The sequence below is a fragment of the Lupinus angustifolius genome, chromosome LG11 (genome assembly GCF_001865875.1).
Source record: "Lupinus angustifolius cultivar Tanjil chromosome LG11, LupAngTanjil_v1.0, whole genome shotgun sequence".
In the NCBI taxonomy this organism is placed as follows: domain Eukaryota; kingdom Viridiplantae; phylum Streptophyta; class Magnoliopsida; order Fabales; family Fabaceae; genus Lupinus; species Lupinus angustifolius.
In genome coordinates, this window is record NC_032019.1 from 6,411,063 (window position 1) to 6,424,582 (window position 13,520).

A 13,520-nucleotide genomic window follows, 5' to 3' on the forward strand; every position below is an offset into this window, starting at 1 on the left:
AAAGCTGGGTATATAATAGTTCTTGTAGTCATTGTGCAAAAAACAACTATTTTGAAAAGGAAATGATTTTAGAAAAGAAGCAAGAGTATCCTGAGTAATTGCAACTACTAGAGCACTGAGTTTGAACTGAATAATTAAGAACAAATGAATACTTAATTATTGATGCATCAAAAGTCATTAATGTATTGTCTTGCCGTAAGTTGATAAAATGATAGCAGCAATCCAAGTTCACCATCTTTCATGTGGTAATGATAATAGACGTGTTATCATCCAGTTTCTCACAAGCAGCACACAAACTTTCCTGAAAAAGATAATGGATGGAAGATTTCCTTCTTGGCTCAATTTAATACTAGCACTTAATGGGTATATGGATACTACTACAGATCAGTCCATCACAGCTTCATCACTGCTGTGCAAGTTTACTGAGTTAGTTACTTGCTGAGTTAATTACAGTTGCCAATTTTTGACTGGAAAAAGGCTGCTCCATGCACGAGATTGTCTTTAGAGGATAGATCTTTATTATTGCACTAAGCTTCATCCTTAGTATTGTTACTGTAGCTGTATAAATTCTCTGATGGTACTCTGCAAACTGGGTTTTCATGCCATCAATGTCATATGGTAAGGACAAAGATAGTCATATGGTAAGGACAAAAATTTGTTATTTCAAGGTAGGTCACAAACCAATAATAATAAAGGAAAAATAAAAAATAAAAAATATTTAATTTTTTAATTAACATAATATGTTTTCATTAGTTTAAAACAACATATTTGTGTCAATACTAGTCAAGTACATACTAATTAACAAACTTTCTCGATAGACTATGACACTGTTATTTTTAATATCATCTTTGAAGTTTTCCTTACCCCCTAGATGTGGAAGCAAAAATGTGGTGATTGTGGTCAATCTCTCCTCGATCATGTATTCATGATGTTGCAGCATGGAGATCAACAAGAGATACAATAAAACATTTCTCATAGCAAGACTATGAAATACATGTAAGATTGAGATTGCAACTAAGAGTGAGTGAATTAGTTGACTTAAAATAATGACCACTTTTTTCTGCAAATTAAAGAGTTAAAGTGCAACGGAAAATATATGCAGAAAATTAATAAGTAAAATCGAAGAGATAAGGGAGAAGAGAGTACACAAGGATTTTATACTGGTTCACTTTCTTGTCCAGCGAAGGCTACGTCCAGTACTCTTGCTACACAAGAGATTTTTCCACTAAAGATTATGAGTTGCAATTACAATATCTCACCCCGAGATTTCTCTATACCTTACACACTCATTAATCTTTATTCACTTTTGGAAAACATATTTCCAAGTGATTCTAATCCCTTTTCTTATCACACCCGGGAAAGAAAGCATTCTGCAATAATAATGAAGAATGTTCAACTATGACGGAATTGTCTTTACAAGTATGAAAGTGGTGTAACTTGTAATCCAAACAACTATTTAGTATACTTAGTAATAATGCTCTTTATAAGTTTGTAAACTTGAAACACTTTCACTTTAGCAACTTCAGAAAAACCAACTTTGAAAGTTTAAGAACTTGTTGCAAAAATGTACATAAAATAATTTCAGAATATGCGTAAGAGTTTTTGAAATTTGTATAAGAGTTGTGTATATGTTGTGTGTTGTAATTGTGAGTTTTAATGACTTTATATAGGCTTTTCAATCAGCCAAAACGTCTCTTTGAAAGGCTAGGAATTGATTGGAATGAAAACATGTCTTTTGGAATGAAACTCATTCACTTTGATTTTGAAAATTTGATGCAACAGCTCTCAGTAATCGATTACAGCATTAAGTAATCGATTACTCAAGTATTCTGTCCATTGATTATTTATTTTCAAATTAAAGTAATCGATTACAGCAAGTTGAGTAATCGGTTACTCAACTTTAATAACACTAGTAATCTGTTACTCAAGGACAGTAAGGGATTACTCTAATCAGTTTTAAGTTGGATAATTATTTTCTCACACTTAGTAATCTGTTACTTAGATAAAGTAACTTGTTACACAGTATTTTAAGGTGTTTCAATTTTCGTAAAAAATATTTTGAGCATTATAAGATAGAAGTACATATTTAGTCTTGAATACCTTGAAACTTGAATCTTCATTGTCTTTATAAGTATTTTTTCATTTTGTTCTTTTTGGTGATGTTAGTGTATTCATCAAAACCGTGTAAGGTAAGGAGCACACTACTGATTATATAACCAATTATGATCTTGGCGCATCATCAATAGTTAGTACTTAATAGAGAGTAAAACCAAGCAATTAACAAAAGTAAAACAAAAACTAAAAAACATTTTGAGGACTAAAATCAAAATTGTCAATATTTATAAGTAGTAAACATAAAGCATTAGATTATAAATGTAATAAGGGTTTGTCACTTGTTAGATACAGAACTTTTATGCCCAGATTCAAAGCCTTGCCTCATTCAAATTAAGTCATTAACTTCAGTAAAATCACGCCTTGATTTTTACTACGTGCCTAAGTATCAGTTTATCTTATAAAAATAAGCGATATTATATATAACTCAACATAAATGTAAAATAAAACATGAAAATTACAAATCTATCAGTCACATTGCTTAATGTTGGAGAGAGATGCTCAGACTCCATCAAACCAACCTAGACCATATATTATGGCATTTCCCAAAAGTGCCCCTCCTCAAAACAAACAGGAAATAAATTGAAAAGAAAAATAAATAAAAAGTAGATTGATCTAAAATACTGAAAATAATAGAAAAATCTAAATTTCTTTTTTCTTCTAGGATACAAACTAATTTAGAAAACTCAACAATCAAAATTCAGTTTCTCCAGTAGAAGCTTTTATAGAAGAAAATGCAGCAACTACTGTACCACCCTTTGTTTTTCATCAGCATCTTCACGCTCCACCTGAAAATGATGAAAATCAAGGTTGCCATATCAGGTTTGGAATCTAAAAGAAATTTCAAGCATCTCGGAAATCTCAACATTACTTCAATAAGGAACACATTTAAATGGGCACAGATTCCTGTTGGGAAGTCTCACATCGCCCATCTCATTACCCTTCGTATGGTTTAAATATGTGTTGAACCAATCTCATTGCCAATTAATTGGTATCTGAGTTCGGGTCCAACTTCTCCAATCGTCATACTCATGGGCCAAAAGATGCCCTCTCATTATTGAAAGCAACAAATGATTGTCTAAGTCAATAACTTCCAAAAAGTTCGAAACATCAGCTTTATTTTCAATGAGGACAACATTAAACATTTCTGCATTCTATCAATATCATCCATCTTTTGAGTTCGGAGAAATGAAATTCTAGTCCAGGGAATCATTTATTAGAAATCAGTAGAGATAAGGCCTTCAAATTATAACTAGATATCAATGATAATAAATATTGGAACAATGAAATGCTAAAGTTCCCCAAAGAACCAGTGAAGTTCATTTTCACATAAACTAATTAATAGAAGTGTACAGATCCAATGGCATTTTAAAGAACTAATATTTTCTTAACAGAACAGAAGTGTTTAATTACCTCAACAAGGACTTTGGCCTTCTTCAATTTAGAATCACTGGCATCCTTATCAAGTCTCTTTGCAATTGAGTCTGTTTTCCTCTTCACTCTATTGGCAACTGCTTCTGCCTCTTCATCGTCGGAGTTTCCATCTGCATTTGTAAGCTCGATTATGCTTTTGCTTTTCCAATATTTAAGTTTCATACTTTTTTTACAAACTCAAACACCTAGCTCCTTTGTATGACAGACTTTCACCTCCAACAAATAATGAAATGATGCACAACTGTGCATTTGAATTACTAGTCATACAACAATCAGCATTGTGCGTGACTGGAAATGCAATTTTTTTGGGTAGCACTTGTATTCATCTGTGAAGTTGTTTGTATGTAATGCAAGAATGCATCATCCTAACTTGAAAGTTATCAGAATGCAGATGATTGTAAATATGTGAATGTTGTTTTAGATGTTTTTCCTTTGTCATCAAAAGCTAAGAAAAACAGTGATCTCATGATTGAAGGTACAAGGCATGGAAGATCTGACTGCAGCAGGGTCAAATGTAGAGGAATGAAGACCTACGAGAAATTATGCAGCCACTAATTCATCTAAACTTTTTTGGCACTCATTTTGAAGTTGGAAGTTGAAACTAAACTGAAGATAATACCATTGTCTTATTTGTTATGTCTATCCAGCTCAGTGCAAGACATGATGACACATGACCCACCAAACTAAACTACCATGCATGTTTTCAACAAAATCTTCGTATCTGGGTTTAAAATTATGCAAAATGTTCTTTGAAATCTACACTACTAGCATGTGAAAATATTATATGCATATTGCAGAACTTCTGAACTAAGTGTTACCATTGTCATCATCTTCGAAATCACCCTGAGACTCATCAATTCCAAAAGCACCAAAATCTTCTATATCATCTTCCTCTTCAAGATCATCATAACCTTCAACATACTCTACCTCTGCTTCCTGTTGACATCAAAAACTAATTTAAGAAATTATCATAGTAGAAATATAAGTAAAATTCAACAATTTTGAATAAAACATACACAAGACAAAATAGATTAGTAAATACAAACCTCTTCATCCTCTTCATCAGCGGCTTGCACACCCTCCTTGTCAATAACATTATTGTATGCTTCGAAAGGATAATTATAGATGTCACTGTCTGGATAAACTCCTTTTTGAAGGCGTTCCAATAGCTCTTTCTCAATGGACTAAGTAAAATTCAAAAGAACCAGTGAGGAAACATAAGACAACATACAATTCAATGTTCTTAGGTAAGATTAGGATTATCAACAACCTTTTCAAGCAAAGCTGCTTTCTCGGCTTTCTCTTCTCTTCTAGCCTCTCTCTTTTTCTCTTTTCTTGGAGTTGTCATTATTTTCTCCCTGTAAAGTGACAACATGGTATATCAAACTAATATTATGGAGATACTGTTAAGAACTTCCATTTAAGAGTGTGTATGGTAACACCATCAACTAATTTATGTAACAGAAAATAAGCTATCTATTGGTGTTTGGCAAAGAGGCTTACTTTAATAGCCCGTATTTGATAAGCTACTTGAGGTAGCTTATAGCCTTATATGCTAGGGACTTCAATCAATTTACACCTATCGACTAACTTATTATTAGAGAATAAACTTAAGTAGCCAGTGGTCTAGTGAGTAATCTTTTATCTGTTGAGTCTTGAGATGTTTGGTTAGAGATAGTCAGGGGTGCCAGCTAATGATTAAGTTAAAGGACAGCTGAACTCTTAAGCTGTATATATCTAGCTCCTCTTCTGTAATCATTTGAGAATTTAATAATAGAAATCACAGTTTCAAATTCAGATATTCTCTCTAAGATTTTACAGTTTCTATCTTTTCTCTTCTTGCATGGTAGCTAATCTCACCAAAGAGTTCCACTTCAATTAGATTGCTTATCAGCTCTGAACTTATAAGGTTCTAGCTAGCTTATAATCCTTCAACAAGGTTATCAGCTAGTTGTGTCAAACAGAGCCCAAGACAACAGCAGAAAATATAGACATAGAAGATAACAGGTATTGTGGTATAAATGAAAATTTAAAAATAGTATTGAAAAAAGATCAGTAAGCAGAAAATTTATGAGTCCCAAAAATAATAAGCCAATATTGTCAGGGAAAACATAAGATATAATATATCCTTATGACATGATGTTGAAAATTCCAAAATTTAAAAGAAATATTACCAGCAAAACATATTATATATAAATCTATATTTACAACGAACGAAGATGCCAGACTTGCATTGACACACATAAAATGTGAGATTGCAACACAAACTGTAAGATCCTACCTCAAATATACAATCATATTTAAAATATAAATAAACAAGTAAAAATAACACACATAAGAAGAATATCCCTAAAGGTACATATGCACGCCCTTTCCAACTTATCACCCACGCCATTAAAAAACATGTCTAAGAGTATGCATTTTGATGCATATTTGGAAGTATTCGTTCTGTGTTTAGGAATTTACTTAGGTGTCTTAAAAAACAGTATACATTGATTTTAAAACATTGGATAAATATTCAAAAGTGAGGACAAGATTGTAGATCACATCTAAGAAAAGGGAGAGCTAAATCATCCCTAATTTAAGTAACAAAAGGGGCATGCTAAGCATCCTGGCTGTCGAGGCATGGTAGAGCCTTATTAGTTTCTATAAATGTCTTTTAAGTTTTCTTAGTGAAATAAAAAGAAATGAAAAACTTATTCTAAAAAATGGTAATTCATGCTAACTAGGCATTTAAAAAGCCGGGATAAATAACACTTTCCAGTAACAAAGTGTTAATACCCTTGTTATCGATGTTTTAGCACCACATTAAGCATCATGTTAGCAGCCACAGACCTTATTTGTTCCAAAGCAAATTATATATTGTTTTGTAATTTGTACTCTCAGCTGCATTTATCAGATTGGCAATTCAAATGTTCTGAATTAAAATGCATAAATCAGCAATTTTAAAGTTAGAGCATCTGAAGTGCAAGCTTTAATAGAGATAAACTAGGCATTCCTTGACAATTTGACATACATGGCAACAAGCAAATAAGATTTCAATTTCAAACCTTGTCTTCAAAGCAAGTTTCCTCATACGTATCCGCATCTGGGTCATTTTGGTTAGACGCTGCTTTGTCTTGTGTACAAGAAGCTTAGGCCAATACAACTGTCAATGCAGAAAGTCAGGCAGAGAAACAACCAGTCTTGATAAGTACAGTTAAATATCCGGTATTTACATATTACAAAGTTTACATAGATCGGCAGTACCAGATGTTTGTCAATGAGTTCAAGTGCCTTTTCGTAATTCCTAGGCAGCTTAACTCTTTCCCACAACTTATTTGGCATATGAGCTCTTTCTATAGTTTTCATGTAAAGGTAGAACACTCCTGCAGTACCCAAGGCAATAATGTTGTTATTCGCATTTCATTTACAAGTCATAAGGATGACATTTAATCATTGGCATGTTACCCACAACAGGACCAAATTACTCCAAATCATTATTTTCTATTGCGGTCCATAACCACAGTTGTGATCACAATATTGTGATTTTAATAGTCTCTACAACTACATCACAATCATAATGTAAACATAAAGTAACCGCAACCACAGTTTAAAGTCATCTTCCACATGGACTAGCAGGGCCTCAATTAACCATTTACTTCTTGTGGGCACTTCAAAGAAACAATCTTTAACCTCAACTCAACTAAGGCAAGCAATTTTATTCACGCCCCACAAGAGTTTTCACTATAATACATAAATTCCTAGCTAAAAGTCACCAACTTTAACAGAAACTAGAGACCCAAATGCAGAAAAAACCTTGAAATAGTTTTTCTCAATGAAAAGTACCATTGTCTTCTCGAATGGTAGCATATCGACTATTAGCCAAAGGGCACGAACTCCGGTTGCATATTCCAGTGACGTTATAAGGGTTTCTACAAAAATTCCCCGTCGTGATTCTACAACAACAAGTAAAAAAACATGAGTTAAAAACATTAAACTTGGAATCAAAAGAAATAAAAAGTGATTGCGTTGAAGATAGGAATGGGAAAAACGAAACGGTGGCGTTTTACTTGGCCATGAAACTGCAATGGTTGTGCCTGATAACTTGCCATATAACCTCATCATGCTGCATCTTTGAATAAGGTTTATGGGTTCTTCTTCTCTTTCTTATGCAACTGCCACAAATTCACGACAATTAAGTTCGATCGAACCACCACAGCCGTCACCGTATGAGGTTGCAGCAAGGAAGAAAGGAAGAACCGTTGAGGGGAGAGAGTGAGGTTGAAAGTGTTGAGATTGGGCTGAATAATGAGAACAATATGAGCCTGAATTCGGGTTAGGGTTTTCTTGGGCTCACCCGCTATCTTTCTTGTTTTTCAATATTTTTTAATTCTTAATAAATTAGTATAATACATGTATTGGATATGACTTATCAAGTGCTTGGAGCATTGGACAATCTTATTTGTTTACCTAATAATAATTCAAAGAGTTTCATACGGTTTTTATATAAGGCGATTATATTATTCATCATCCATTTCGATATATTTTGAAAGAGTTCCTCCCAAAAGATATGATGACTTAGCTACAACATTTCAGTCTGTATGTTTAAATTTGAGGTTAGTGTAACCATTTTATTCAGAGTAATATATTTTATCTTATGCAACTTATTACATGGCATTGGTCTAAGACAAACAGTGCAATGTTTTATTAGATTTTTAAGATGAGCAAAACTGCAAAAAGTTAAGAGCTTAGTTCTTACCCTATTGGAAAAACAATCATACACCATAAAGTGAATTAATTCTTTATCAAAAAAGTTATAAGATATTTTTGACAGTACCAAAAAATAGATGATAAGATTATATAATAAAAATATAAATGAAAAGATACAATCCAATAATAGAATAATTTTATATGAAAAATCTCATATATTTTTGTCACTTGTCTCCACATAATAAAATATATCTATTATCTTTGAAATGAAATGGATTCATCTCCAATTCTTTAATACTAGGAATGTGAGAGAAGACAAATTTTCAAAATTATTAATTTATAAAATAGTAAAAATATGAATCATTATTGTCTTAATAATCATACATATGGATTGTCCTCTCCATATAATGGAGAGGAACTGGACTCCTTTAAGATTATGATGTGAAAAACTACCTCGAAATCATCCATCCATTTCAAGTGGATACCGGGAGCATATTGGGTGTCATATAGTTTGTATCATGTCATGCATTTGTGATTAGTCAGAAAAATACTTAATAATTAAATTTAACTTAAATATATTTTTTCGGACCAATTACAAACTCATAGCATGGAGTGACATAACTTATTGGAAAACATAATTGCACCGGTTGATGAAGAGACAAAAATACTAATGAAATGAAGTTGGAGAGAGACAAATGGCTAATTATCAGAAATGCAAACGAGTCGTTTGAAACCAACACGTGTCATTTTCACATTCCACCACTTTCAATCCTAATTTTCCATTTTCGTTTTGCTCATTGTTCTTCGCATAATAACATATTAGTACAGACTACAGAAGAAGAAAGATGAAGAGTGCGATTTGTGGGAGAATTGCTCTATCTCCCAGCCAATTCTTCAACCCCAACCAAGGTTTTTCAATTCTTCTTCCACTCTCCATTAATTCATTTCGTTCTTCATAATATTTCATGTTTATTACATAAATTGCCTCTGTTATGATTTATTATTTAATATTTTATTTTATGTTGGTGAATTAGTTGACTATTATGAGTTTTTTTGGCAAAACGGTAGTAGTTCAGAAGTTGAAGTCTGTATTATTAGTATTATAAGGGTTTAAGCCTTTTTCTCATTAGTCGTCTTTTATGTAATTTTGTCATGTGAATAAAACCTTAGTGGTATAATTGATTGAGAATAAAATTGTGTTCACTCAGTCTTTCTGGAATTCCAGGGAATAAAAACAAGTTTCTGATGATTTTGTGATATATTTGCATCAAGCTTATATTAAATATGATTGTCTAGAGTCACCAATTTCTTATTGGAAAAACAAGAGTTGTGTGATGATGGTTATGAGTAGGTTTCACTTGGATCGATCACATGAATCATTTGCCTACCAAAAGAGTAGTGTTAGTGGCTTATCCAAATCGATGGACGAAGGGGGTTAGTTAATGTTTGTAATGTGGTTTTTTTTAATAAATTTGTAAGGAAGAATTCCTTAATGCAATTTTTATGCTAAATCATATAAGGGCGGTCCAATGTATGAGGCTCTCACCTAATGAAGTATGTAGAGAGTAGATGTATGCAACTTTACCCCACAAACGGTAAAACTATTTCTAGGATTTGAATTCGTCACCTCTTGGTCACTAAGAGACAACCTCATATGCCGAAGCTCACACTCATTTTTATGTTAGATCTTGTTGATTATAATTTTCTTTGATCTTGATTTTTAAGTTTGCAAGTTATTTTTATATAGAATGAGTTATATACTAAATGAGACCCTTAAATGACTTATATACTGCCTTTTATTTTCTTAACCTGTATTCTACTCAATTGTTAACATGTTGCAGCCTGAATGTATCTAGCTTTTTTTGTCTATTTTTCTGCTTGCTCTTTCATGTGTATTTGATTTGATCATCTTAGGGAAAAACATATACTCATCCACTAAACTCGGAGGTCTGTGACTATTGCAAGTAGCTACTATCACATGAACTTTCATGTTGCTAACTGAACCCTCAATCTGAGAAATGCTATACTAGGTCATTTAGTTTGTTATTCTAACAAATTTTGTTTATGCTGATACTCTTGTAACCGTCTCATTTGTTCATATTGATCCAATAATTTACTTAAAAATAAAAATTTAATAGTATTCGAAGTTTTCATTTTGTAAGTATAAATATTAAAATTAGCTAAAAAATACTAATCTCTCATGACACATCATCTCATGACATGCATATTAGTGATGAAGTGATTAAAAGTTGTAGATCTGCCAATGAGCTTGTATCAATAGGCACTGGCTCATATCTTTGATTTGGGTGTAATGTTAAAGTCGAAGGTTTTTCATTTACCAAGCCGCATCCCCCCGCCCCCACATGCAAGTTCTTGCACCTCCTGTCATTCTTTTGTGACTGAGAAAAAGGACAGATTGTTAGATCTGGATGATAGGAACTATTCATTTCTCAAAATTAGTGTAGTTTAAAAATGCGAAGGTTCATTGAGGTTATTTGAGAGCATAGTGAATTACACATTTTCCTTATGTCATTGGTTTCATTCCCTTTTGATCACTTCAATTCTACTTTTATGTGTGTGGAGAAATCCATGTATCAGTTCTTATTTATGCACATTTCATGATGCCTTTATATTTTCGTTCCTAATTATTGTTCTGAATGTGTGGTAGGAGGCATTAGAATGATAGTATATCTCATCTGTTTCCCTTTTTTATTATGCTATTTTTCGGGTCCGTAAGACCTTGTTGACTTCATTTATACTTATTGAAAATTTTCATTGCAGGGGACAGATATCCTCTTTGTAAAGGACCATGCTCTAATCTTTGTATTCCCATGGCTTTAGTATCCACAGGATCTGGTAAAGGGGGAGGGCTGCTGGAAAAGCCAGTTATTGAAAAAGTTACCCCGGGCCGTGAATCTGAATTTGATTTGAAGTAAGCTAAGCTTTTAACTATTGATCTTCAAATTAACATTTTATAATAGGACAAAAATCCTATTAGAACAAATTGAAAGAAAGAAAATATTTATTCTGGCTTTTCTAAGATGTGCAGGAAATCTAGGAAAACAGCACCACCATACCGAGTAATGTTACACAATGACAACTACAATAAACGAGAATATGTTGTACAAGTATTGATGAAGGTTATTCCTGGAATGACAGTTGATAATGCAGTTAACATAATGCAAGAAGCACACTACAATGGATTATCAGTGGTGCTCATATGTGCCCAAGCTGATGCTGAAGATCATTGTATGCAACTTAGAGGCAATGGGTTACTCAGTTCAATTGAACCTGCTAGTGGAGGTTGCTGATGACAGATGAGTTTTTTTTACAATCTGTGATAACTTTCTGTTGTCCTTTGATTTATAGATGAGTTTTTTGAGATGAGTGTAGAAATAAAATATGAAAGATAAGAAAAAGATGAAAACAGTTTGATTTGTTGAAAATTTTAGAGGCTGAATGTTAGTAGTTGGTACATATAAGTATGGCACTGTCAGATTACATTATTATGTATGAGTTTGAGTTGTCCACGAGTTTCTAGCTAAATCTATGAGTCATTTTTTTTCTTAATTTTTAAATATCATAAGCTTATAATGTTATCTTTTATTTAATATTATTTCTTATTTAATAATTTTATTGAATATTGTATGAGAAATATAATGTCTTATAAATAAAGACAATAATGTATAGTGCATTTTCATCTACTTTTTGAATAGTATTGGTGGTCTATTTTACATTGTGGGTTTATCATCTATCATTTATGTGTATTAATTCTATTAATACCATGATAGTTAAGTAGATGATGCATTGACGAGGTGTAAAAACTTTGATAAGATAAATATTAAACTCTATTTATATTATACTAAAACCAACGTGATGTTATGAAAATTAAATATTGTAATTAAAAGCAACCACAAGCTAAGCTAAACAGTACAAATTAGCTTTTATAGTGCTAGTTTAAACCCATTAAGATTACATCTCATACGGAAATTCATAATACATTTTCTTCAACTTTAACCAGCTAGAAATTTCAATGAAACGTTGTTGCCTTTATTACCTTCATTCGGAACATTTTAACTCATAACTAATGTAGTTTAAAACACTCAGTAATAGTCCACTGGGAGCATCCTTTTGTTGTTTCCTATGGTAATAATAATAATAATAAAAGTGGACAATACAATACCATCCTCCATTTCACATCTGCATCTAGCAGAAGTGCACGCCCTCTAGATATAGCCTTTAACATTGCATTAGTGGTTTTACTGTTTAAGCCACCATACATAATTATAATGGGTTTATGGGTTGATTGTGATGGATTCAAGGTCCATTGTCCAAAATTACACCCAAAAAAATCAGAGTAAGGGTGGTTGTTGGCTTCGAATGATAGCCATTAAGGTTGGTATATACCATTTCATAAAAGAAAGACAAAGTTTGAATATACAACATAATAGTAATTTAATAATTGTTAATAACATCAAGAAGGGTGTGCTGCTAAGAAAAGGGAATGTGTAATATTCAGCATGCAATAATGCCAAAACAAGTACCACACAATTGTCTAAGAGAGACATTGACACACCATCAAATGTAGGAATGCCTTACAAAATGTGTCATAACTCTACAAATTGGGCCTCCCCAGCTTAGCTAACGTTAGCGTAAAACAAGCATACACTATTTCTGACACTCGATTCTGTTATTCAAAGAGAACACATAAGTAAACATTACTATTTACCACACTCCTCAGTTTCTGGCATGTATCCAATACAAAGGACGAAAATCACTTCACCTTAAAAAGTGTTTCATTCTCTCTCCTAGACTAATAAGAATATTTTCTTTTTGCTTTTTAAAATTTTATTTTATTCATGTGTTAATATTTGATTGGTTCGAGACAGAAAATAAAATATCAATTAGGTTTCTTTCAAGCAAAGCATTTAGCTTTAATTAACCTTCCCTGCCTAGCCAGTCCAATTAATTTCCTTCTCCTTTCAGAGTTTGTATGCTGAAAAAACATGAGATATTTAATGTTTTGAAATAATATTTTGTATTTTCATTTTCAATTGATGATAATCCGCTAATTATATAAAAGTCCAAAGACATTTGTTAAACAAAATATTTTGTACATAAACTATAAGAATTTTGTTTTGCACATACCATCTCCTTACAATATAAAGAAGGAATATTGAAAATATCTAAGATAATATTGATCTACATCATATATTTGGGTATGTTAAAAATAGTAATATTTCAAAAATCTGTTATGTTAGTTGGATACTAGCTTACTATAA

General features: G+C 32.2%; 2 protein-coding genes across 2 annotated transcripts; one reads left to right on the top strand and one right to left on the bottom strand.

Moving 5' to 3' along the window:
- On the bottom strand, positions 2,509 to 7,840 carry LOC109359002 (protein mak16-like). Its single transcript, XM_019603489.1, has 9 exons — positions 7,599 to 7,840; positions 7,375 to 7,484; positions 6,796 to 6,914; positions 6,597 to 6,694; positions 4,817 to 4,904; positions 4,593 to 4,730; positions 4,365 to 4,482; positions 3,526 to 3,656; positions 2,509 to 2,900 (listed from the first exon to the last, which is right to left on the bottom strand). The coding sequence occupies exons 1-9, from the start codon at positions 7,658 to 7,660 to the stop codon at positions 2,856 to 2,858; spliced, it is 909 nt and encodes a 302-aa protein (XP_019459034.1). The 5' UTR covers positions 7,661 to 7,840; the 3' UTR covers positions 2,509 to 2,855.
- LOC109359357 (ATP-dependent Clp protease adapter protein CLPS1, chloroplastic-like) lies at positions 9,008 to 11,805 on the top strand. The gene is made up of 3 exons (XM_019603989.1): positions 9,008 to 9,147; positions 11,020 to 11,170; positions 11,288 to 11,805. Exons 1-3 carry the CDS (start codon positions 9,084 to 9,086, stop codon positions 11,547 to 11,549), a joined length of 477 nt encoding a protein of 158 aa, XP_019459534.1. The 5' UTR covers positions 9,008 to 9,083; the 3' UTR covers positions 11,550 to 11,805.